We start from the raw sequence: 22925 nt of genomic DNA on the forward strand, positions 1-22925 counted from the left end.
GCCCTCCATCTCGCCCGCACAATCACCGATCCATCAACGCCCTCCCGACGGTCGCCCTGGGACCTCGCCTGCGACGCCGCCCAAGCCCTCTGTGCCCGACAGCGGCAGCTACGGACAAGCAGTATGTAGTCAGCTACCTAGCAGGCGGACCCTTAGAGTTTCTTCTCTTTGGATCCTCCCCTGCTAGGTCAGCTTCATTTGTATTCGCTTACCAATGTTCACGCTTTGGATCCTCCCCTGCTAGACCTTGATCTCAGGCCTCCGGGGTTGCCCTTACAGCAAATCGGTTGATTTTTTACAATTTCCAGCCTAATGGGGATTAGTTGATAAATTCTGAACTTTATCAACAATGTCACAGCCCAAAGGGCCTAATGAATTAATTAAAATATGTATTACCTGATTAGAAAATTTGCAGGCCCGGAAAATTTGAAAATCTTCCCAATTAGGACACTTTGGGACGGTTGATTGATCATAGATTTTATGGTATGTACAGGAAGAACATTGAATTTATAAAACAAAATGAAGGGCGTGCGCACGGTGACGCGATAAATGAGTGCGAGGCGCAGACGGGCCAATAATTATAAATAAATCCGCGGTGTGCTAGTGCGGGCTGTACCCCGGCGGAACGTCCAGGACCGACGCCGCGTCATATGGGTAGCGCACACCGCTGTCGAGGTGCTGCTGGACGGCGGGCGGTGGTGCGGGGGGGAGCTTGCGCTGGGCCCGAGGCTGGGTATAGTTTTGGCTGTAAGTGGTGTTGCTGGTGTAGCCGGAGTGCGCTTTTGAGGACGGCGGTGACTGGTGTACACGCATCTGGCGATGTGCAGCCGGTGCCGGTGTGGTACTAGTAGCCGCAGGGGGGTTAAAAGGATCGTCGGCTTCGGGCGTGGACGGTGTCTCACTCCTGGTGTTGAAGTCCGAGCTGATGGGGGTCTGCGACGGGCTCACATCGCCAAAGCGCCGCAGCGGCTGGAGGCCCTTATTCCCCGGTGCGCTGCCCACGAGCGTGGCGGTCTCGCGCTGGTGCATGAACGGGTCGGGGCGTATGAACGCGTCTGGCCGGCTTCCGTGTGCCTCGCTGGCCATTCGGCGACGGCGACGGCGGCAGAAGAAAAGCAAGAAGACAGCTAGCGCGAGGAGGAAGAGGGCGCCGATTACACCGCCGAGTATCGCGGCCAGCGGCGAGGACTTGGCCGCGGCGAAGACGGCGGGGGAGCCGCTCGAGCGCGCGGCATCGGCGGTAGCGCTAAAGACGAAGTTTTGGGAGGAAGGCCCGATGATACCGGCCCGGGGAATAGACGGGGCGGGTGGCAGAGTGCTGCCGCTGGGAGCCGATGGGGTGGTGCTGCCTGCACTTGGCTTAGTGGACTGTGATCCGTCGGAGGGAGGTGGGGGTGGAGGGGGAGGGGGCGGTGCGGAGATCACAGAGTTGGTGACAAAGAATGAGCCGACGGGAAGCGGGGGTGTGACTGCGGTCGCCGTTGTATGTGACGACGAGTTTGTGGTTCGCAGGGGAGAGGCCGGTGACGGAGAGGATCGCCACGTTGTAGACAGTGGTGGTACTGCCCGCTGCAAGGCCGGCGAGCCCGAACGAGGTCGCGGGCCCGCCATCGATGGTGTACGCCGCGGTGGTGGCGTCGTGTGCCAGTTCTTGCGGGACGTAGCCAAATAAGGACACTTCCGTGCCTGCCGCCTTGTGAGCTTTTCTCTATGAAAACATAGATAGCGCACCGTGAAAGTCGAGCGTGACCTGCGACCCCGCGGTTGTGGTCACCGTCTGCGTTCCCCAGCCCTGCCATCCGGAGCCATAACCCACACTCGGATCCTTGCTCGTGTACTCCACCACCGCGCCGTCCACGCTGCTCCCGTCTTGCAGCGGCTCGTAGTATATGTTGTCCACATAAAACGGGCGGCCCTTGCTGTGGACCGTGATCGTGAGCTCGTGCTGGCCCGCGGGGAGGCTGTCCGCATGACACAGCGGCCAGTTGTTCTCTGCATAGGCGAATGTCGCGTCGCCCATTGTGACGCTCTTGCCATCGACGACGCACTCCCACCGCGGGTCGTATGTCCCGTCGGGCAGCTTGCTGACGGAAATCGTCCCGAACGCCGCGACGGACGTCCCTGTGAAGGGGAAGCGCAGCTGTGCGCCGTCCGTGCTCGTCTGGTGTGTTGTCCCACGGTAGACGGGCCCGAAGTTGCCCAGCCGGTTTAGCGCACCGACGTCTGCGGCGGACCACCCGCCGTTGCTATACTGTATCAGGGCGGAGGTGTCATCGACAACGATGCGGCGCATCGAGGAGGGGATGGAGGGGGATGGGAAGAGGAAGAGAGGAAAGGCGGGAGTGGATCAGCAATGACAGCATCAAGAAATCTTCCTGATTTCCTCGGCGCTCATCATTGATGGGGTGCATCTTCTGTGCAGCACGTCCCGCTATAAGTGTGTGCGTGGCGTCGGCTCGTTCTGATCCGCACACTCACGGCGTTTCAGCCCATGATCACAGTTTTTCCGCTGGCCGCGGCGACCGAAAAGAAAAGACAATGTTTGAAACTTGCACATAGATTGGAGTTTTTTGTCTTCTGAGCTTCAAACACCTGTATATCAGGGATTGTTGGCCAAATATGATTATGTTGGCCTAAGGGAGTAATATATTATATTCCAACTATATAATCAGCATAGTGCATCCCAACAGTGTTAGGCAAAAGGTCCATAGGCAATGGCATGGGTAGGCCTAGGCTTGTGTACCCAAGTCAGCAACCCACTAACCCATGGGTACATCATCATACAATGTTAAACAGTCATCATAAACTACCCATTCATTAAAATACAGTTTATTAGCTGCAGCAAAAAACATTTTTTTTTCTTTCTATTTGCAGGCTATCAACTTGTCAAAAATTTCCAGTGTAGCCTGCTGTCATACTTTTTGGCTCACTCTGAGGACAACGGTGTTAGAGATGCCACTCATTGCTGTAGCGGCAATGGCCATCAATTTAATAGCAGCTGTCAAAGGCCTTTTCCAGATTTCCGACGGCATGGGACGGTCAACAGGATGGCCATCACGGTTATGGGATGGTCCATCAGAGTGATGTAACTAAATAGGGTTTGTAACTGTTTTTTTTTTTCACCATAGATCTGCTCCATAAGAGGCTTACTATCAGGTAGATGCTCGTGCGTTGCATTCCAACATGACATCCAGGCCATCATTGGGCCCCCATCGCGACACAAGCATGGCTCATCATCCTTTGGAGCTCGTCGGAGTGTTACCCAAAGGGGCCTCAGCATAGCTCAACATCCATCACTGATCACCACCTTCACATAGCTTGGCACAGCATGGTGCTTGATGACAGACCTGCAGCAGATCTGCATAATCAGTGTAATCATCATCGAGCTGTAGCAACTGCTGTGACGGCCATATTTCAATGGTCAGTACTAGTACAGTTTCAAACCGAACGGTAACTGTCCCGTGAGTAGGATACCTCCAAAGTGCCAATGGCATGGCAATAGGTACCCATTGACGGCTGCCGTCAAGCCATCACTACAGGCCTGGCCGGCATCCCTAAACGGTGTTGAGTCTTAACCTCAAGCTTTTGAGCTTTATAGTGTTTTATGGTGCCGCCGGCCTGATGGCCTCCAAATCGGGACAGCTGACTAATAGCTGACTAAGCCGCTCAATCCCGAGGCGGACTAATTTTTTGCTCAAGGATTTGCAGTGCCAGTCTGTACATAGACTAGTGAAATTAAATTTTCTTTTCCTCTTCTTCCTCTACTATGCCAACACGTCTACGGAAACGATACCTACGAAATGCTGCCGCTGCTCGTGCTAAACGACACCCTCAAACACACGAGCCGGACGCCATCGACATTCTTGCTGACTCTGGGAGCGAGTTGGGGGCAGAGACCGATGATGAAATCACAACGTGGAGAGGTGGCCTGTCGTATCTGCGATCCAACAAATGGGCGACCGATCCAGCCAAACTGTCTGAGTTTGTCAGAACACAATTTGTGTCTCCCGAAGCCAAGGAATTCCTTTGTCATGTTGTGGAGGACGAAATCCCGAAGGCCTTGGGAAAGTATGTGACGACCACATTGTTTCCCCGCATTGGCGTCAAGGCCGGCCTCGGGCACTCGATCTTGCTCTCGATGGCACGCGAATGGATGGCCAAGTTTGGCTGGAAGTACCAAGAGCACAAGAAGGCACTTTATTACGACGGGCACGAGTGCCCCGACGTTGTGGATTATCGCCAGAAGGAGTTCATTCCAGTGATGCTCCGACACAAACCACGCTTGGTCGAATATGTCGTTGGCGATATCAACCGCTTGGTTGATAAAGGTGCCGCAAGATGGACACCAGAGCGAGCCCTTGTTCTCTGTGCGCATGACGAGGTTACAACACAGGCCCACGATGGGAAATCAAAGAGCTGGGGTCCCGAGGGAGAGCAGCCGCTGCGAAAGAAGGGCAAGGGACGTGGTATGCATTACAGTGGTGCAATCGCGTCAACCTGTGGGCATCTGAGAGCGGCGGGGCAGACAATGGAAGGGAAGAATTATGATGGGTATTGGAATGGGGAGATGTTTGTGAATCAGGTCAGTGGTCTCCCGACTTGTTATCGCTTGCTCACAAACAGACACAGCTCAAAGAGAAGATTATTCCTGCCTTCGAGAACGAACACGGGCCTGGTTATCAGGCCCTCTTCTTGATCGACAACTCACAAGGCCACTCAGCATACTCTGTGGACGCACTGCTTGCCCAGCGCATGAACCTCAACTCGGGCCGCAAGCAGGCACATCTGCGCAGTGGATGGTATCTTAATTCACATGGTCAACGCATCGAACAGCCGATGATCTTTCTGGCAAATCATCCTGACCCAGCGCTTCCGAAACCAGCCCAAGGGAATGCGTGTCGTTCTGCAGGAACGGGGGCTGTGGCGCTCAGGCTTGCTTCGTGAGTGCAAAACACCTTGCGGATCATCTGACCGTCATGACTGCTGCTGTCGCCGCATGCTCGAGACACAGCCAGACTTTGCTGCTCAACGGTCTCTCGTCCAAGAGACGATTGAGGCTGCGGGAGATCTCTGCATCTTCCTCCCGAAGTACCACTGCGAGCTCAATTTTATTGAGTTCTTCTGGGGTGCAGTCAAGAAGCGGCTGCGAGATACTTGCGACTACATCTTTGAAGGGCTGAAGAAGCATTTCGAGGAGGCACTGGACTGTGTTTTAGTGGACACGATTCGACGATGGGAGCACCGAACATGGCGGTGGATTGATGCATATAATGGTGGCTTGGGGTGCAAAGATGCACAGGCACGGGTGCGTCAATTTAGCTCACACAAGTATAAGTCCCACCGTCGTGTTCCGGAGACCTTAGCACGTCAATTTGATGCTTAAATAATATATATCTTGCGTCGGAAACATGTTGCGAGTCACCGTCAGCCAGTCACGTGTGCGCGTCACGTGTTGCTTATATAAGCCCGCTCAATTTGAAAACCTTAAAATTTTACCCCGTGGGTTTGAGGGCAAACCCTCTAACAGGGTTGTTTATAGGTCTAATACAATGACTTTCATAAGAGGAATAAGACATATCTTTATCAGACATCGAGCTCATCGCCTTGTCCCGATTTGGAGGCCATCAGGCCGGCGGCACCATAGATGGTACAAGATAGGGCTTGGATGGATGGACTCAGGCAGGGAGGAATGGTAGGAAAGTGGGACCTGCTCCCAATTCTAAATCTTTTTTGCTGCCATCTTCTTTCTAAATTTTGTTAAATCTGAAGTTGCTAATAACCTCTAATCTAGCTAATTTCTGGCAGCACTTTCTGGACAATAGCCTGTGTTTTGGTGAGGGTAGGGCATTGAATGTCACAAACAACACCAATTCAGAGGATGCCAGTTGGCCAGTGAAGGCAAGCAAGAAGCACCGTGAAAAGATATCGTAAAGATAATGGAATTTGAAGACTGGGGTACAAGGCGAAATCTACTTTACTTATATACACTACTACCATGTGTTTACCATGCCTAATACGAGAGGCAATGACATCATACTCTAGCCATGCCTTTACGTGCTGTTTGTCTCATGTCCAACTCCACACTGTCAATAAACATCAGCATCGACATCTGATGATCCAATCACCATCTTATCGTCCATCTTATCTCCTCCTTGTTTTATCTTATCAACCAGGGCCAAAATAAAATGTTTAAAGGGCGAAGAAAAAGGGTTTTTGAACCCAGGGTTTGACATTGAATACTGTAACAATTTGTTCAATTTGGCCTTGAAAAACCATGGGCATTGGTGCTGATACAATGACATTCTGATATTTGGTATGTGAATAAGAAGTTGGGACACACTGGAAGTCTAGTGTGATATGTGACCATCAAATTAAATAAATTGATACAGTAGCAGGCCTAGGTATCTGATATATTCGATCACATTACAATATGATCCTGTGAAATACCTGCTCAAATAGGCAATTGTCACCCATGTTACGGTCGGTTAGTCCGGCTGTAAGCCCTTAAATTTTTTGAGTGCATACGTTCCTCAATTTTTTCCCCTCCCCCTTGTGTACATTTTTGGGGGCTGAAGGGGAGGTTCCCCTGACATTGATGGTATACCTGTCTTTCAAATAATGGCACCCCTTGCTTCTGCTGTCTGGTTGTAAAACAAGCAATTTTTCAAGGACAATTAAAAACCTTGTTTTGAAACAGCTGTTTCAAGTTTCAAAACAAGGATTAAATCCCTATTTAAGTCCTGAACCCTCACTCAGCCTCACCCTTATTGTGATCTATGATGTACTATGTGTGGCTGCATAAGTGAACTGGTGGAGACACCATTTGTAACCCCCTTACAACATTTATGTGATTGGGCAGTGAATTCTTAACATAATATCGATATTTAGGGTTAGGGGATATTACAATGAACAGAAAAAGGCTTTGACCTCTTTTAAAACAATTTAGATAGCTAGCTAACAATTACCTTCATTTAAGTTAGTATGACAAACTAAGTCCCAGTTGTTTCATGAGTCATAACTGTTTGATCAAATAATATGGACCCGCGAGCGACAGAAGCTCGCTTCAAATCATGTGCATAGTAGGGTGGCATAGTCCATTGTTCTCTATCTCAATCAATGTTGAGTATTTTCGCCTGAATTTTTTTTCAGCATATTCCTGGCTACTCAGAGATTCATTATACCAAGTTTCATGGCAATAGATGGATAATTGACCATGTTTGAGGACATTCTGTTTCCCATCAAAAATTGATTGTACCGTTGGAAAATGGCATTGGGTTCCTCACATGCTTTACCGGATATGCTCGCTTCGCTCGCAAAAAAATGATTTGTTATATTGGTAATAAAACACTCAATTTTTTATTGCTTTTGTCTTAAGATATGAGAATAAAAATATTACCAGATTGTACTTGTAATATTTCAAATTCAAGTTATCCGCTTTGGATTTACTGTCCCTCTCCCCCACTGGCATAAAGCAACGTCACTAGCTATGGTGCAGGAGAACATTTGTCATCTAACTACCGTCTTCGAAATGTTGTCGCAATGATCAGTCACTCCGTCACACCGATCCGGCAGCCGATCACGGTTCTCACGCTTGCTCATCGCATCCACGACGACGACGGGAAAAGTCCGCGCATCCAGCTCAGTGCTGGATATACGGTCAAGCACGTCGGCACACCTCTTCAGTGCGTCCCTCAGCTTGTTTTCATCCGCGAACCGACTTCAACCACCGGCAGGATTCCCCAGGGAGGATCAGTGGCCAATGGCGCTCATTCGAACCGTCGCATCCTAGACCCTCGACGTCGTGGTCCTGCTCTGCCACGTACGCTGCGACACTACGTCCATGCTGGCCTGCTGCACATATCGACCTTCGAAACATGGATATTGACCGCAAGCCATTCGTCCGGGCCTTGACCTACGGCGCTCCCGCCCCTTTCTGCTGTCCAGGTCCGCTAGTACTTGAATGGACCTGACGACTAGCGTTTTGTGCTCTCGCTTCGAGAATGGAGGGGGATCGCCATGTTGTCGATGCTGTTCTGACACCGGAGGAGTGAAACCCCGAAGCAAATTGCCTCACCATCAGACTATCTTGTCGCTTTCCACAGATCGCGTTGGCCTTCTCGCAACGTTCGAGCAGTGCAAGAGGGGCACATGATGATAGATCGACGCGCTATTAATACGGGCGCTGCAGACATCGCGCGTCCCGGTACATCGGCTTTACGCTACCCCCGTCGGGAAACACCGACGCTGCTGATGGTTGATGACATTTGCAGATTGCCTGGTACGGTTCCTGTTTCATTTCACTAGTGCGCACTTATTGACAACGTGCATGACAGTGAAAGAATAGAAACAACGGAACTAACAAAAGGTACGTGCCGAGTGTCTGCGTCGTTATTGTGCGAGAAATTAACAGCTAGGGATTTGCGGCGAGACGCCGGACGCGATTGTCTCGGTAACCAGCCACTCAAATAGCGCGTATCGTCGCAGCTCGACATTGTCTACCCCGACTCCCAACCCACAACCACTCGGAACTTCAAACTTCAATGACTTCCAAGTACAGCGCCTGGCACACGTGCGCCGCCATTTCGTCTGCGCAGCCCAGCTCCGGCGTCAGCGCTGAAAAGACCATCGGTACCATTGGCGCCGACGCTGGGACCGACCCATCGCACGCCGTAATCACGAAGCTTGCCCAACTCTGGCCTCCGAATAGTGTCAGTCCTTCGCCTCTTTCCCCCCTATTTTTCTCGTGCTTATGCTTCGCAGACCATTACCTACTCGTTCATCGGCGGAACCGTCAACCAGCGTAACAAAGTTAACAAAGTCATTACTGAATGGTGCGCAATATACTATTTTCAGATAAATATCTCACTCATCTTCCTTCCAGGCTCTCGTACGCAAATGTCGTCTTCCAGCTCGTTGATGTGGGGAAGGGAACGGTGAATTTTCACATGCAGCCTCCAACTTGACGATCTGAACACCGTAGATTCGTATTTCTTTCGATCCTACGCTGGGTTCTTGGAGCTATGGTAAACTTGGCCTTCTTATGCTCCCTTCTTCTGCAAGGCTTAACTCGACGCAGTCGGTACCGTCAACCAAAGCATCGCTGCCCCCGCTGCGACCATGAACTTGGGCTGGGTTACCGACGATACCACTGTCAATCAGAATGATCACGGCGTCATCTTGCACGAGTGGGGACACGTCCTTGGATGTATGCACGAGTAAGCACCCTCACTCTCCTTTAACCCTGTCTAATTTACCTACGCGGCAAGACATCAAAGCCCGGCGCGCTCCGACGCGATTACTCTGGACACCGACGCAGTTTACGCGTACTACGGGGCCACGCAAGGCTGGGATAAGGCGACGATCAAGGCCCAAATCATCGACGTGTACAACAGCGCGGATGTGTCCAACTATAGCGCGCTCGATACCACCTCTATCATGATGTTTGTTCCGCTGATTTCTCAAGGACGTCGCTGACTCCGACAAGGTACTTCATGCCGGCCAAGATGAACCTTCAGGGCCGTGATATTCCTCCAAACTATTACCTCTCAGCGCTCGACATGGCCTACATGGTGGTGAATTACCCGCGTTCCGTCCCCAACAGCCTAGCCCCGGCGTGGACTTTGGAGCATGCGCTCGAAGTCTCTGGCGTTGACGCAAGCACTACCAAGGACATTATTGCTGCTAACCAGGGGCACGACATCGACACTGTTCGCAAGCTGTTTACCGCGTTCCAAATCGCTGCGCGCGCAAGCGCGGCGTCCGCTAGCGCTCCAGATTCTGGCAAGCCTGCAGAGACGCCGACGACTCCTGCTGATAGCACGAAGCCTTTAGGTACCGCTTTTTTTCTTGAGTCATCCGTCGTTGCTTACCATATTCGCCAGATGGAGTCACTACACGTGAGTAATTCCCTCCCCCTTGCTGCTTTGAGCTCAGTCAGAGCAGAGCCTGCTTCGAACGCTTTCACCGACGCTGTTGGTTGGTGCGCCACCGATCACGCAGACCTGACTCCTTCCACGGGGACAACTACCGGTCCCTCCGGCCCGCAACACGGCATCACAAAGAATTACAAGACGATGCTGTGGCCCCCAGTTAAAGTGATCACCTATGGTTTCATGCCGTACAACGCCGCCGCCAAGCACCATGCCGACTACACCACAACCCAGCGCGACTCCGAGCCAACCGCCTACCGCCAGAAGTGGGTGACCGATGTGTTCGACTACTACAACACGCTGCAGCTCGGCGTTGTCTTCCGCAAGGTCGATGACCACGACCGCGTCATGGCGCTCGACTTTTCGCAGCCGGTGAACCAGAAGCAGGTGACCGTGCGTGTGTCGTTCGGCCCGCCGACGCTGCGGCGCCCCAATCCGTATGACTCCAGCAAGACATTCACACCCGGCGGCTGGGCGTTCATCGGCACGGACCAGACGGATCTGTTGGCGACGGCGGATTACATCAACGCTAATCACCTGCCGGGACCCGAGTTTACGACGTTCTGGCTTGCCGGGGTCCCACACGACTCAGATGCAGAGCTCACGCCTCCGTCGGGCTCGCCGTATACGCTTGCGGAGATGCTGGCAGGGCGGAGGCGCACAGTGTATCATGAGGTCGGCCATATCCTGGGCTGTGCGTGCGATTCCGAAATAATCAGCGCCATCTTCTAATGTTGTTACAGTAATTCATGAACAGGAGTCTCCCACCTCGCCAACAGCCCTGCCTGACAAGAAGTTGGGACCGGCGGACGAAATCATCGCCACGCTGGTACGCATGTTCTTGTCCCTTTTACTCTCTCATGAATTGACGCGTTAAACATTAGTATGATCCGAACAGCATCATGCTGTACCCTAACCAGGCGTACAAAAACTCTCCTACAACCGTGACCAAATTAAACACGGCCCCGTCGTCTCTAGACCAGATAACGCTTCATGTATGTTCCCTGCGGTATGCTCTTGCCCACCTGCTAACGCAATACTCGTAGCTGCTGTACCCATTGAGTGCCCAACAGTTCAAAACAGCGCTTCAACAGCTCACCTTCGACGCCGATGAGGTCGACGAGCTCTTCACCAAGGCACAACAGGCGTTCACTGCCGGCCTCACTACTGACGCCGGACTGCGTATCTTCGCCGACCTACGGAGTGACCTCGCCGTATATTTCAGCACGGAGCCGCGCCGCCTGGCCAACATCCCGCTTCTTCCCCCAGCACATGACGTCGATCCGGGCAACCCCGCGCACGATGCAGGCGGCCCGGGCGGCAGCGCCGTCGGCAGACCCTCGACAGCGCAGGCGCCGGGCTTCCTCTTCGAGCTCGTCACGGCGCTGAAGCAGTTCTTCGACCCGGGCAACAACCAGATGTTCACCCTGCAGTTCCCCGGCCGTTTCCTTGACCAGAGCTCGTATGCGTGGGACACGTCCATCGCGGGGGTGTACGGGCAGTTTGTCAAGCCGACCGTAGTCAACGAGGCTGAATTCCGCCTTGTTGATCAGTTGTACGACTTGACCGATACGGTGGGCGGCCCTAACGGGACAAACCTGTCGATCGTGTATGAGCAGGTGTGTCTGGAATGCATAGTTAACTGCGCTTCGTCTCATTTGGCTTGCAGCTTCTGAACAATCTACTCCCACGCTACGTTGACAACGGCCTCGCGCAGCAGCAGAACCAAATCCGCCAGTGGCTGCTGAAGGACGTGAAGATGTCGCAGTGGATTACGGACATCATGGCGCGGCAGCAGCAGCGTGAGCAATCACTCGCGAATGCGGTCGCGCTCGGCCTCGGGAAGAAGGCCGCCAGCGGGAGTGGAGGGAGTGGCACTAATGGTATGCTTGTTTGTAGCTTGTTTTCAGGGTCTGACCATATCCCTAGGCGGCTCAGGCTCAGCACCGGCGGGGGCATCTTCTGCTGTGCTTGGCCCCGGGAAGATGTTCGACATCTCGAGCAAAGCGACGGCGAGCGGCGACACGCTGAACCGAATCGAATTGAGCGAGTTGCTGATGAACGAGTACCTGTACGCGAAACAGGACTGGGAGGTCGAGCGCGATGCTCTGATTCGTCAGGCGACGGTGGTGCGTATAGACTTGCTTGTTTGGCTTTGAGACTCACGACCACATATAGGCCGATCTGGGCACGCCCGAGTCGCAGCGGGCACTCAACGATGTCACACAGCAGCTGGCGCATATCACAGCCACGCGTCAAGCTCAGTTGGCGTCCAAATACGCCGACGCAGTCGTGCGAGGGTACTCCCATGCTGTCCACGATTATATGGGCTATTTGGACATCGCAAGCCCCGGTGAGGCGCTCCAGGTGAGAATTGCACTGTCATTTATTTCGCCGCTCTGACATAACCCTAGAGCGCGAAAGATTCGCTGCGCGAGGCCGCGATGTCGTCCCTGGACGGGAGCATGAAAGTGTACCCCGTGCAACTGTCGCCGCTGGACTGGTTCGAAGGCCTGTCGACGTCGTTCACTATGGAAGATCTGACGCAGAATCCGGAGGTGATCCGCCAGCAGATCAACGCGAAGTCACAGCAGCTGGACACGCTCAATGCACAGCTGGTCGCGTTGAAGATGGGCACGAAGGGCGACCCGACCGAGTTGCAAGGCAAGGTTGACGCTGCACAGACAGCCCTCGACAAGGCGCAGGGCGCGCTGGCGTTGAAGTACTCGAGCAACGTGATCGCAATGGCGAAGACGTGTCTGGACGCTGCGGGGAAAGTGGACACCGCGACTTTGGCCGGAAAGCTGCAGATGGCGTCCAGTGTGCTGTCCGATTTGCCGAATATGATGAATGCGGTGCAAGATGCGCAAGACCAGTTGACGGCTTCTTCGCGGGCGCTCTCCCAGATGCTCGCCGCCCTGGCCTTAGCGAAGGCGACAGACACAAAGCAGCAGCAACAACAAATCTCGCTGCAGATTCAGGCGCTAACCGACGACCTTAACGAGTTGAACACGAGGTGGCATACCCTGACGTCGAGCACGGGCGGAGTCAATCCCCCCGCCGTGGTCGACCACAGCAACGAAGCGGTGCCCACTACGCCACTCCAGCTTCCCACGGACAGCTCGTCAGGCGGCAGCCGATGGCAGACGATCATGTTCACCAGCAGTCACGAGAGCCGAACCAACCTCGCGACGAGCAATGCTAGCGCAGCGTCCGAGCAATGGTCGTGTAACTTGTGGATAGCCTCGGGGTCTGGGTCTTCCTCCCATTCGAGCGGCGCATCGGCGACAGCGTCGAGCGCGCAGGATGACAACATCGAGCTGGCCTTCCGCGCCACGCTCGTCACCGTTGACCGCGGGGGTTGGTTCCAACCCCAATTTTTCAAAGAGTCGGCAGCGTTCTACAAGGTGTGTTGATCTTCTGCTCTATCAGCAGCCGGATATAAAACCTCTCAGGTGAATGACCTCGTATCCTGGGTTGACGACGACGCAAAGAAGGTCAAGGGGCTTCTCCCCGGCTTCCCCACCGCCTTCATCATCGCCAAGGACATCGTCGTCCGCATAACGCACAGCACGACGAACACCGCCGACAACAAGGCGAACGACGCGGCTAGCTCGGCGTCCTCGGGCGGCTTCCTCTGCTTCTCGTACTCGAAAAGCAGCTCCAGCAGCTCGAGTTCGGAGTCGGCGAGCTTCCAGGCGTACTCCAACGGCTATATCGTTAAAATCCCTGGACCACAGGTGAGTGGGCCGTTGCGGGGAGAAATACAACACTGACAGGCGTAGATTCTGGGGTATATCATCCAGAAAACGGACCCCGACGCGGCGACGATTATGCCCGCGACACTCCCCACGAACTTCTTCATCCCAGACGACGAATACGACGCGACCGTGGGCGGCGGTGGGAAGCCTGCCAACGGCGCTAATCCGGCGCACGAGGCGGAGCCGCCGGCAAGCCATGCCCCCGCGCCCGGACCTGCGATAAGCGAGGACCAACTAAAGGGTGTTTTGGCGAAAATGCTGGATGATAAGGTTGGGGAGCTGTTTAAGCAGTTGAGCAACCCGCCAGCTGATAAAGGGGCACATACTACTGTCTAGTTCTTTTTCTGCCCAATAAAATACCATCGTTTGGTTTGCAATGTCAATTCTCGCTCAATAACTGCATCAAAAGTGACTTGCAGTACCACAGCGGCAGAGCGGAGTGTACACATCGAGCGCTTTGGAAGGCTAGCAAAGCGGGATGCTGGCAGCTGTCCTATCCTCCAATTCATGCACATGCAGGTACGAGAGGGCATGTTAGGTAAGATTGTCCATCCATCGATAATTGGCTATAGTCGACGTTGAGTGTGTGGACTCTGTGGAGATGTCCAAGCTCCAGACTCGAGGGAGGTACTTACTGCGAAACGGTCAAGTTCTTCGGAAGTTCTTCGAGTTCCAGATGAAGATGATAATTGAACCGGAGGACGGAAATTCGCTTCCTATGTCCCCGTCGATGTCGCTTTTGAGCAGACACTGCGGGAGTTTGGGAATAAACAGTGCCCCTTTCGATCCATTATACACCTAAAATCAATGCACCAAAAAAAGAATTTTTTTATACCTCTATTTGCACCCAAAAGAAATTGTTCCAAATATGCCTGCTTATATGAGAAATAGATACTATAAACGGACTCAGTTTTGTCAACTGGTTTTGGGGCAGATTAAACAGCCTTTTCTAGACCAGTTTTTGTATCAAAACATGAACCAAAAATATTCACATATATTCACTTATATGATATATATCAGGGCCCTGGACCATATTTTTAGGTTTATGTTTTGATACAAAAACTGGTCTAGAAAAGGCTGTTTGATCTGCCCCCAAACTGGGGGACAAAACTGAGTCTGTTTATAGCATCTATTTCTCATATAAGCAGGCAAATTTGGAACAATTTCTTTTGGGTGCAAATAGAGGTATAAAAAATTTTCTTTTTTTGGTACACTGATTTTAGGTGTATAATGGATCGAAAGGGGCACCGTTTATTCCCGAACTCCTGCAGTGAGAGGGACAGGGAAGAAGTTGGGAAGAAGCGCGAAAAAAACTGTGTCACATATGACGTCACATCGATGAAAGTCACGTTAGCGTCACGCGGATCGGATCACTGTCACTTCTTCATTCACGATCACCATGTTCCGACCCCCGCCTGCCATCGGACCTGGAGCGGGAGATGTTTCTTGCCCCTGTGTTGCAGTTGCTCCATCCCAAGACCATTCCTGCGGGTTGCATGGCACATGAAGGAATGGTACTACTAGTAGGTTGCCCTCTTTGTTTTTAAAGCTCCAACCTAATTTAATACAATACTGTAGTATTTTACTCAGTTCGCATGTCACGTGTGACACTTGCCATAAAATTCGAATTTTTTTCACATGTCACACTGTTTTACTCAAATTTGTGTCCCAAAAAGGCAATTTATGACGTTTCCGGGCGCCTCCGGCGCCAAGAATTTCCTAATTAGGCAATAATTCGAACTCAAATTTTCGTATCAAATGTCACGCCATTTTTGGCATTCGAATTGAGTAAAATACTACAGTACTCAATATATTGGGTTACAACACAAAGGCTGATATAATCCATATACATATACAGGGACAGGGGAGTGAAGATTTTGTAGTATAGAGTATATATACTCAGATACTAGTACTGTATGTATACTATTGGGTTCCCAGATGACTGGTATTAGTATTGTGGTGTTAATGACCTATGTAAATCTTCCAAACTCATGACCATCTAGTTTTCCTTGTGTAGGCTCCCATGTCATTAAGCACAATAAGTTGATAGTGTCAACTCTAAGACATGCACTGAGCGAAACAAAATCAACAAAAATAGTTGTTTCCTGGGCTAAACCAAGGGGGAGGGAAAAAAAATTAAGGAACATACACACTAAAAAAATTTTAAGGGCTCTATTTAGGCAGCTGGTTCACAGGATCATGTGATTGACTCACCTGGAAATAATTTTCACAAACTGTTGAGCTATTTCTAGCCACTCATTATGGCTGCTATAAGGAAAGAATAGCCATAGGATTGAACTTGTGTCCACAGTTCAGAACTTAGATATGTGAATCTGAGATGTACCAGGTCACAAATGTGACAATACTTGCCAAATATGGAAGTTCATTAATGAGATGCAGAGAATTGTATGTACAGCCTTATATTACACTGAGAAGCTATAGAAACATCTCCTTACACTTATTGATTAATGCCTACAGTCATCCACCGGCCAATGGTACAGTGGTACAGCAGCTGTGATGGCTTGCCTGCTATGTCTCGGATCGTTGTTCAAATTTGTATGGGCAGTAATACACCTAATAAGATCTTATATCTTGAATTTTATAATATTTGAAGCATTGGAAGGTGTCTGTTGAGCAACGAGCAAAATTTCCGTTTTGGGAAACACACCCCTGACAGCAAATCACACAGAGTTTGTGTATTGCAGCCCGGAATAGTAATTAAATGGCTCTAACGATGGCTTACAGACCTTCTACTCAATCTCTGACCCCTCTTCACTGTCCTCCTCACTATCGGAGCCTGTGTTTTCAGTGGAGTCAAGTTGAGGTTTCGGGATCGGATCGAGAAGGCGACCCTTCGTTGAGGGCTTCGGCCAATCAGGATTCTTACCCCTTCCCAGCTGCTTCTTCTCCGCTTTCCACTCTGCAAGCTCTGCCTTGACAAGTTCTCTGATCTTGCGATTCTGCTCTTTCCGGTCTGCCTCCAGCATCTTCCACTCATCCATCAGCTTCTTCAGCTCCCCCTTCGTGGCCTTGCGTACTGCTGCCTCGGCCTCCTTCTGCTTTGCTGCATCGTGGAAGTCTTGGACACGCCTGACAAACTCGACAGATGTCAACAATCGAGGAAGCCCATCACCCACGAGGCGTCCCTTCTTCCTCTGTGCCATCGTCCGAGCCTCCTCCTGCGCTGCCAGCTGCATTCGGAGACGATCCAAATACATGCCGTTCAGGACCAGGCTCGACTGCATCGACACAAGCTGTGACTTCCTTTCCCGCAACTGGCCGAGAAGCTCTTGAATTGCATCTTGCATCTGCTCTTCACGCTCGGTGGCGGGTGGGGCTGCAAGCAATGACGCGTAGCGTCGTTTGCGCGATTTGCTTGGGGATATAAGTGTTGGATTGAAGCGGGGTGGGGTGGCAGATGATGGGATGGGTGAGGATGAGACAAGGAATGCGGACGAGCTGTTGCTGATTGTTGTAAGCATATCCGAAAGGTACGCCGGATGTGTTGCTGAGCCTCCCGCTTCATACCCCTGCTCTGAATCTTCTTCAAGTCGCCGGCGTTTGTTGCTCCGATGGACGTTGCCAATGTACGTCGTAACAGCGCGTATCGGAGTAGACGGCGCAACGGGAAGATGTCCTTGGATGGACGTCTCGATGCTGGGTGCCATCATGTCTGCGGTTATGACGGAGGGATCAAATGGCCAGACACCGGTCTTCCGGAATGCTGTCTTGATATTTGCCTCGGTGAGTGCTCGTCGATGCGCGCATGCATAGACGCGGAGGAAATTGCTCTTTTTGATCGTTTGCCCAGTGTGCGCTGGGAAGCGTGTCTTTTCCTCCGTCCAATAGCCTTTCAGCGGCCCAAATATTACGACGTCAAGACCTTGGTAGACATGGGTTGAATGTGCGGGATAGCACAAGATGTGGATGCGGTGTTGGCGGGCGAAGAGCAAGAAATCAAGCCCGTAATGGGAGTTGTGTCCATCAACGAGAAGCACCCGCACGCGTCCTGCGGCGCGTTCTTTTCGTTTGCTCGTGAAAGTCCTTGATAAAGGCTAGTCCGATTTCTGTGTCTGTCCATCCCTTTGTCTGATAAGTAATGCTAACCAGCACCGTTAGCAGACTGAGTAAATAATCGTCAATAAACACTGACTTGCACGAGAGTGGATCGTCTTGCTTCCACTCTGTCCGGAATTCCTTGCCTTTGAAGATCACGACAGGTTTGTTGCACCGTCCATCGGCCGAAATCGTCAAGATAACTGTTGTGTTCTCCCTTCCGCCGTCACTGTGCTGGTGCTGGCTCTTGGTCCTCGCCGCTCCAATAACACGTTGCCGCGGTGTTACCGGCAGGCATAAAGCCACTCTCGTCTGCGCCATACAGGTTTTCAGCGAGAATTGGGATGGGGTCGGATGGCGTCTCTGTCGACTGCTGCGGCGGTCCACCCGTAACTTCATCATCTTCATCCTCTGTATCACTCTCCACCTCATCCTCCTCATCCTCTTCATCGCCCTCTGTCAATCCTGGCATCTGTGAATCATCATCGGCCTCTTCGTTGCTGTCTGCGTCTGGTATAACAAGATCCATCTCGTTGTCTTCATCTCCTTCCTCTTCTAGCCTGTCCGCATCCATCTCAATGTCCGCCTGAGGCTCGTCATCCTCATCGTCATCCGAAAAGCCCTCCGCTTCAACATCGTCTGTGCTTGCTGCTGGTTTTACGACAGGCAAGTCAAACTCGTAGTCGCGCCCGGCCCGAAAGTGTGTCGTCTAATAGCTCCGACCATAGCTTGTGCGTTGCTGGGTTCACTGCCCGGTTGCGCTTGTCTTCGCGGTCCATGGCCCAGTGGGTCTTGAGCCGGTCGGAGTACTTCTCAAGGAAGCGCTGCGTCCAGTTCTTGCCAACTCCAGTTGCAGGAAATGCATCTCCGAGTCGTGCCCGGCAGGTGAGGTCAACAATCTCTTTAAGACGTCCATGTGTCAAGGGAAATCCACGACGGGCGCATTCGAGGAGATAGTGGATGATAATTTCGACCTCCTCCTCTGTCAGCCAGCCGCGGCTGGCATTAGACTTGGATTTCGGAGTCCCGTCGTTCACCCAGCGGCGCAGAGTATTGAAGGCAAGTTTGAGGACTTGCTTCTTCTTTTTTGTGATCTTGTTCTTGTATCTGAGCGCGTATTCCGCCTCAAGCTGCTGGCAAATTTTGCGGTAGCCCTTTTTTTCGTGCTCAGGGATGTCGACACGGGCCTGCTCCGCATGATAGTGCCGAACAGCAAGTGTCATCCAACGGTCGTGCTCCTCGCGCTGTCGGCGAGCCTTCTTTGACTGAGACTCAGCGCGGCCGACCATTGATGCGAGAAAACGCGGTCTGTCACGCCACTCGTGGACTTGCTGTTTTGTGACATGTTCTTGCAAAGCGTGTTTTTGGGCGTGTTTCAGCATCTAGGTATGGTTCAAAGCATGTTTTAGGCATATACTGACAACCCTTACAATTGAACACCAAAAGAATCTGAATATGCCCACAGAGGAGGGTGGGGATTTTGTCGGGGTAGGACAATGTCAAAAAGATTAATTTCTAGCATGGGACACAGTGCACATATTGACACAAAAACTCATGTGTGTATTCATAGGATGCTACCCAATAATAAATATTTTTTTGGGGGCTGCAGGATTGTGATTGAGGGTCAAAAAGCTGCACATCAATCAGGTGTACCAAAACGGGGGGGTGTACCATTGGCCGGTAGATGACTGTAATACTTGAAAAAAATTCACTACAAAAAAAAAAAATTAAGGCCCAGTGTCATGTGCATTGATGCCATCACGCTTCCCCCTTGCCCCGCTACTGTCAACAACCTTCTGACGTCGTTCTCGACAACAACCATGGTAAGCTCAAATCTCCGTCAAATTACATGAAACAAATTGATATTGGACAGTATTTGATGATACCTATACAATGGTGAGATAATCACCATCACCTGCTATGTGCACTCTCCCCGCCGCCTGCCTGACGCGATCCCGGCGCCCCCGACCCACCCCCAATACTTTCCAATCAAAAAAAAAAAAAAAAAAAAAGTTGCATAATCAATGGAAATTACTTGAGGTATAAGTAGCATGCAAAAATATGCACTGGTTGATAAGTTATGACTAAGATATTGTTAACTCACCAATAAAAGTTGTTAACTCCTTTCACTACAAATAAGTTCTTTCTACAGGAGTGTCAGGGGAAACTCCCTTTCGGCCCGGAGACGCGCCCGATTCCGGTCCGATTCCGGTTCCGACTCCGGTCTGGCCCTCCATCTCGCCCGCACAATCACCGATCCGTCAACACCCCCCGACAGTCGCCCTGGGACCTCGCCTGCGATGCTGCCCAAGCCTTCTGTGCCCGACAGCGGCAGCTACGGACAAGCAGTATATAGTCAGCTACCTAGCAGGCAGACCCTCAGAGTTTCTTCTCTTTGGATCCTCCCCTGCTCGGTCAGCTTCATTTGTATTCGCTTACCAATGTTCACGCTTTGGATCCTCCCCTGCTAGGACCTTGATCTCAGGCCTCTGGGGTTGCCCTTACAAGGAGTAGAACTTAGTTTATCATTAACAAAGGCTTTAAGATGGTACTACATTCATATTTACACCTTTAACTGCCCAGGAAACATGCAGAAGAAGACCAAAGCAGTGTAGAGCCCCTATGAGCCCAAGGACATTAATATGCAGTGCTGAGATCCTTCAGGCTGCTTGGAACATCTTACCAACCAGTTTTCTAAGGCAATCTCAACTCAAACCAATACTCTCCATGCCAGCTACTGTCCTAGATAGTGTCCCCAACATCTTTTGATGGACCATCACTCTTTCTTGATCTAGCAAAACTCAAGCCAGATCTCCACATCTCCACCCAATATATATAGAAGCTTAAGGGCTTGTTTTGCAGGTACCAGTGCCTGTGACTCTACAACTTCAGTTCTAGAGCCAGGGCTTACTGTATATGATTTTATAAACCAAGAACTGTATAACATGGACTATTGATAGAATGTATAGTTGATATCTTTCCCTATCTGATCTAAAGTGTCCTTGAGAGTGGGGATGTACATATACATTTTGACCTATTTTCACACTTGTATGAGAAGTAAATATGGCTTAATTTCATTATTCACAGGGCAGTAGATATCTTGGGCTGTAGACCATCTGTAAGGAAGGCTTTACAACCTTTGAGAAGGTCTTTGTATCCCTGATTAGCCCCCAGCTCTGTGTACTCTCAAGTTGAAAGGGAGAAATGTTATAGGTGTACTAGATTTGGGGTAAATTATAGTATTGCAGCAGATCTAAAATAGTTGTAGCATTGATTGAAGTGCTTGACAGCCTCATTCAAAGCACTTTCCAAGAAATTCCCTCAGTTGTAAAAAACCATATCTGGGAGTTAAATATCCTTGTAAAAAGCTGAAACAATAGTAATCTACCTTGTAGAAAGTATACCTTGGTAGTCGAATGAGTTAACAACTTTTATTCATGAGTTAACAATATTTTATTCATAACTCTCTAACGGTTACATATTTTTATAAGACACTTGTACCTCGAGTAATTTCTATTGATTGCGCAACTTTTCTGTTTTTGATCAGAAAAAGTCCGGGGGCGGGTTGGGGGCGGTGGGATCGTGTCGGGCAGGCGGCGGGGAGGGCACAGATGACAGGTGATGGCGAGGACATTACCAATATGTAGATACATCAAATATTATAGATTATCAGTTTGTTTGATGGATTTTAATAAAGATTTGTGCTTACCATGCTTGTCGTTGTCGAGGACAATGTCGGAAGGTCAATAACAGCGGCGGGGAGCTAGCCGGGCCAGTGGGAAGATATCTCCAACCCGATGACAGTGGGTGGTGATCGTCTGTGATGAATTTCATCCAGGTCACAACAGCGACGACGACGACAGCGGGGCCGGGGTGGCTGGTGCCTCTGGCACCATGAAGAAGGGCGGTGGTTGTCGGAGATAGTGGGGATAAAGCATCCTAGTCTCCGCCTCTAATTAGAGGGGATATCAGTGAGCTATAGGTGAAATTTTTGTCACCTCTTCTGGACCATGTTCACATGCTGTAAACTATCCTAGGGCCTGGGTTATATAGGGGTGTGTATAAACCGGTTTATAAACACCCTTGTTTTATATGTTTATAAACAGCCTGGCTGGAAACCCCTGTTTTATGGTTTGATATTAATAAGAATCCAAAAAGGAAAGAAGCTGGTCAACTAGACTTACTTCACAATAATATTGCTTCTACATACTACTAGTAGGCTTGACCATATCTTATAGGTCTATTATAACATATGAGCTCATATGAGCTCATATGAGCTCAGTTGGTTTATGAAACCTAAAAACCGGTTGATAAATAGGGTTTCAGAACTTTTTGATAACCTTCAAAATCTTTAAAAACCAAGCCCTAACTTAGTCTTAGCATCCCTAGCCCCATACAGATGCCTGAATCAGAGTAAAATTGTAACTAGTTGTTTTTTTTTATCTCTGAAACAACCAATTTGTTTGTCTACAAGAGAAAAAGGAATGCAGGGGTGCTCAACTTTCAAGACCAATTTCAGGCCAAAATGTCAAACCAGCGGCTGAAACCTTTTGTCAGATTATTACTAAGACCCCTGTGACTGATGAAATATTTTTGTCACTGTCTGCTGGCATGTGACATGTGGCTGACGACCTGATTAAAATAGTACAGTAGTGTGACAAAGTTAAGTTTATTTTGAAAACCCTGATAAATAAATAAAGTAACATGTACTTTGAGAGTAGACCCAACTCATACTAAGCTCTCATGGGTTATACATTTTTCATGGCCACAATCTGCAGGAAATTATTGCACTAAAATATTATGTCATCCAGTGTAATACTAAAACATACCTAATTTGTCCGAAATAAGTGACTAATTACCATGATATAAGTATGACAAATCAAGGTCTAAAAACTGATGCTGCATTTTGTAACACAAAACGGGGCATGAACAATATAATTGTCCACAAATAGTGGTGGAGCTAACATATAGTTCAGATGTAATACCTTGAGAGAGACCTTTTATTTCTGTCAAATATCATCCTCTTTTTATAGTGTCTATTAGTTAACAAATACAGTTGCGAATCTGGTCATGTTGTTCTAGCATTATTTTAGGTATAAAGTTCTATAGAGTCGTTGTGTCCTTGAATTCCAACCCTTCTTTTGATGGCCTTGTCATAACCTTTTTGTTGCAGGTGGGT

The 22925-nt window shown here is 50.3% G+C and overlaps 3 protein-coding genes across 3 annotated transcripts; 2 read left to right on the forward strand and 1 right to left on the reverse strand.

Moving 5' to 3' along the window:
• Nucleotides 1-600: 600 nt before the first annotated feature.
• MIND_00571400 (uncharacterized protein) lies at nt 601-2293 on the reverse strand (the record flags this gene model as incomplete). The annotated part of the gene is made up of 3 exons (XM_037362479.1): nt 601-1349; nt 1426-1686; nt 1732-2293. The coding sequence occupies 3 exons, from the start codon at nt 2291-2293 to the stop codon at nt 601-603; spliced, it is 1572 nt and encodes a 523-aa protein (XP_037220400.1).
• A 1473-nt stretch (nt 2294-3766) lies between these two features.
• MIND_00571500 (uncharacterized protein) lies at nt 3767-4944 on the forward strand (the record flags this gene model as incomplete). Its single annotated transcript, XM_037362480.1, has 2 exons — nt 3767-4228; nt 4630-4944. The coding sequence occupies 2 exons, from the start codon at nt 3767-3769 to the stop codon at nt 4942-4944; spliced, it is 777 nt and encodes a 258-aa protein (XP_037220401.1).
• Nucleotides 4945-8540: 3596 nt separating this feature from the next.
• On the forward strand, nt 8541-14026 carry MIND_00571600 (ZnMc domain-containing protein; the record flags this gene model as incomplete). The annotated part of the gene is made up of 16 exons (XM_037362481.1): nt 8541-8708; nt 8761-8831; nt 8882-8933; nt 8981-9023; nt 9077-9215; nt 9267-9440; nt 9485-10623; nt 10673-10758; nt 10814-10924; nt 10976-11548; nt 11599-11812; nt 11859-12058; nt 12108-12296; nt 12344-13336; nt 13385-13669; nt 13715-14026. 16 exons carry the CDS (start codon nt 8541-8543, stop codon nt 14024-14026), a joined length of 4749 nt encoding a protein of 1582 aa, XP_037220402.1.
• Between the last annotated feature and the right edge of the window lie 8899 nt (nt 14027-22925).

This window comes from Mycena indigotica (assembly GCF_014461135.1).
Source record: "Mycena indigotica strain 171206Taipei chromosome Unknown Mind.scaff0005, whole genome shotgun sequence".
In the NCBI taxonomy this organism is placed as follows: Eukaryota; Fungi; Basidiomycota; class Agaricomycetes; order Agaricales; family Mycenaceae; genus Mycena; species Mycena indigotica.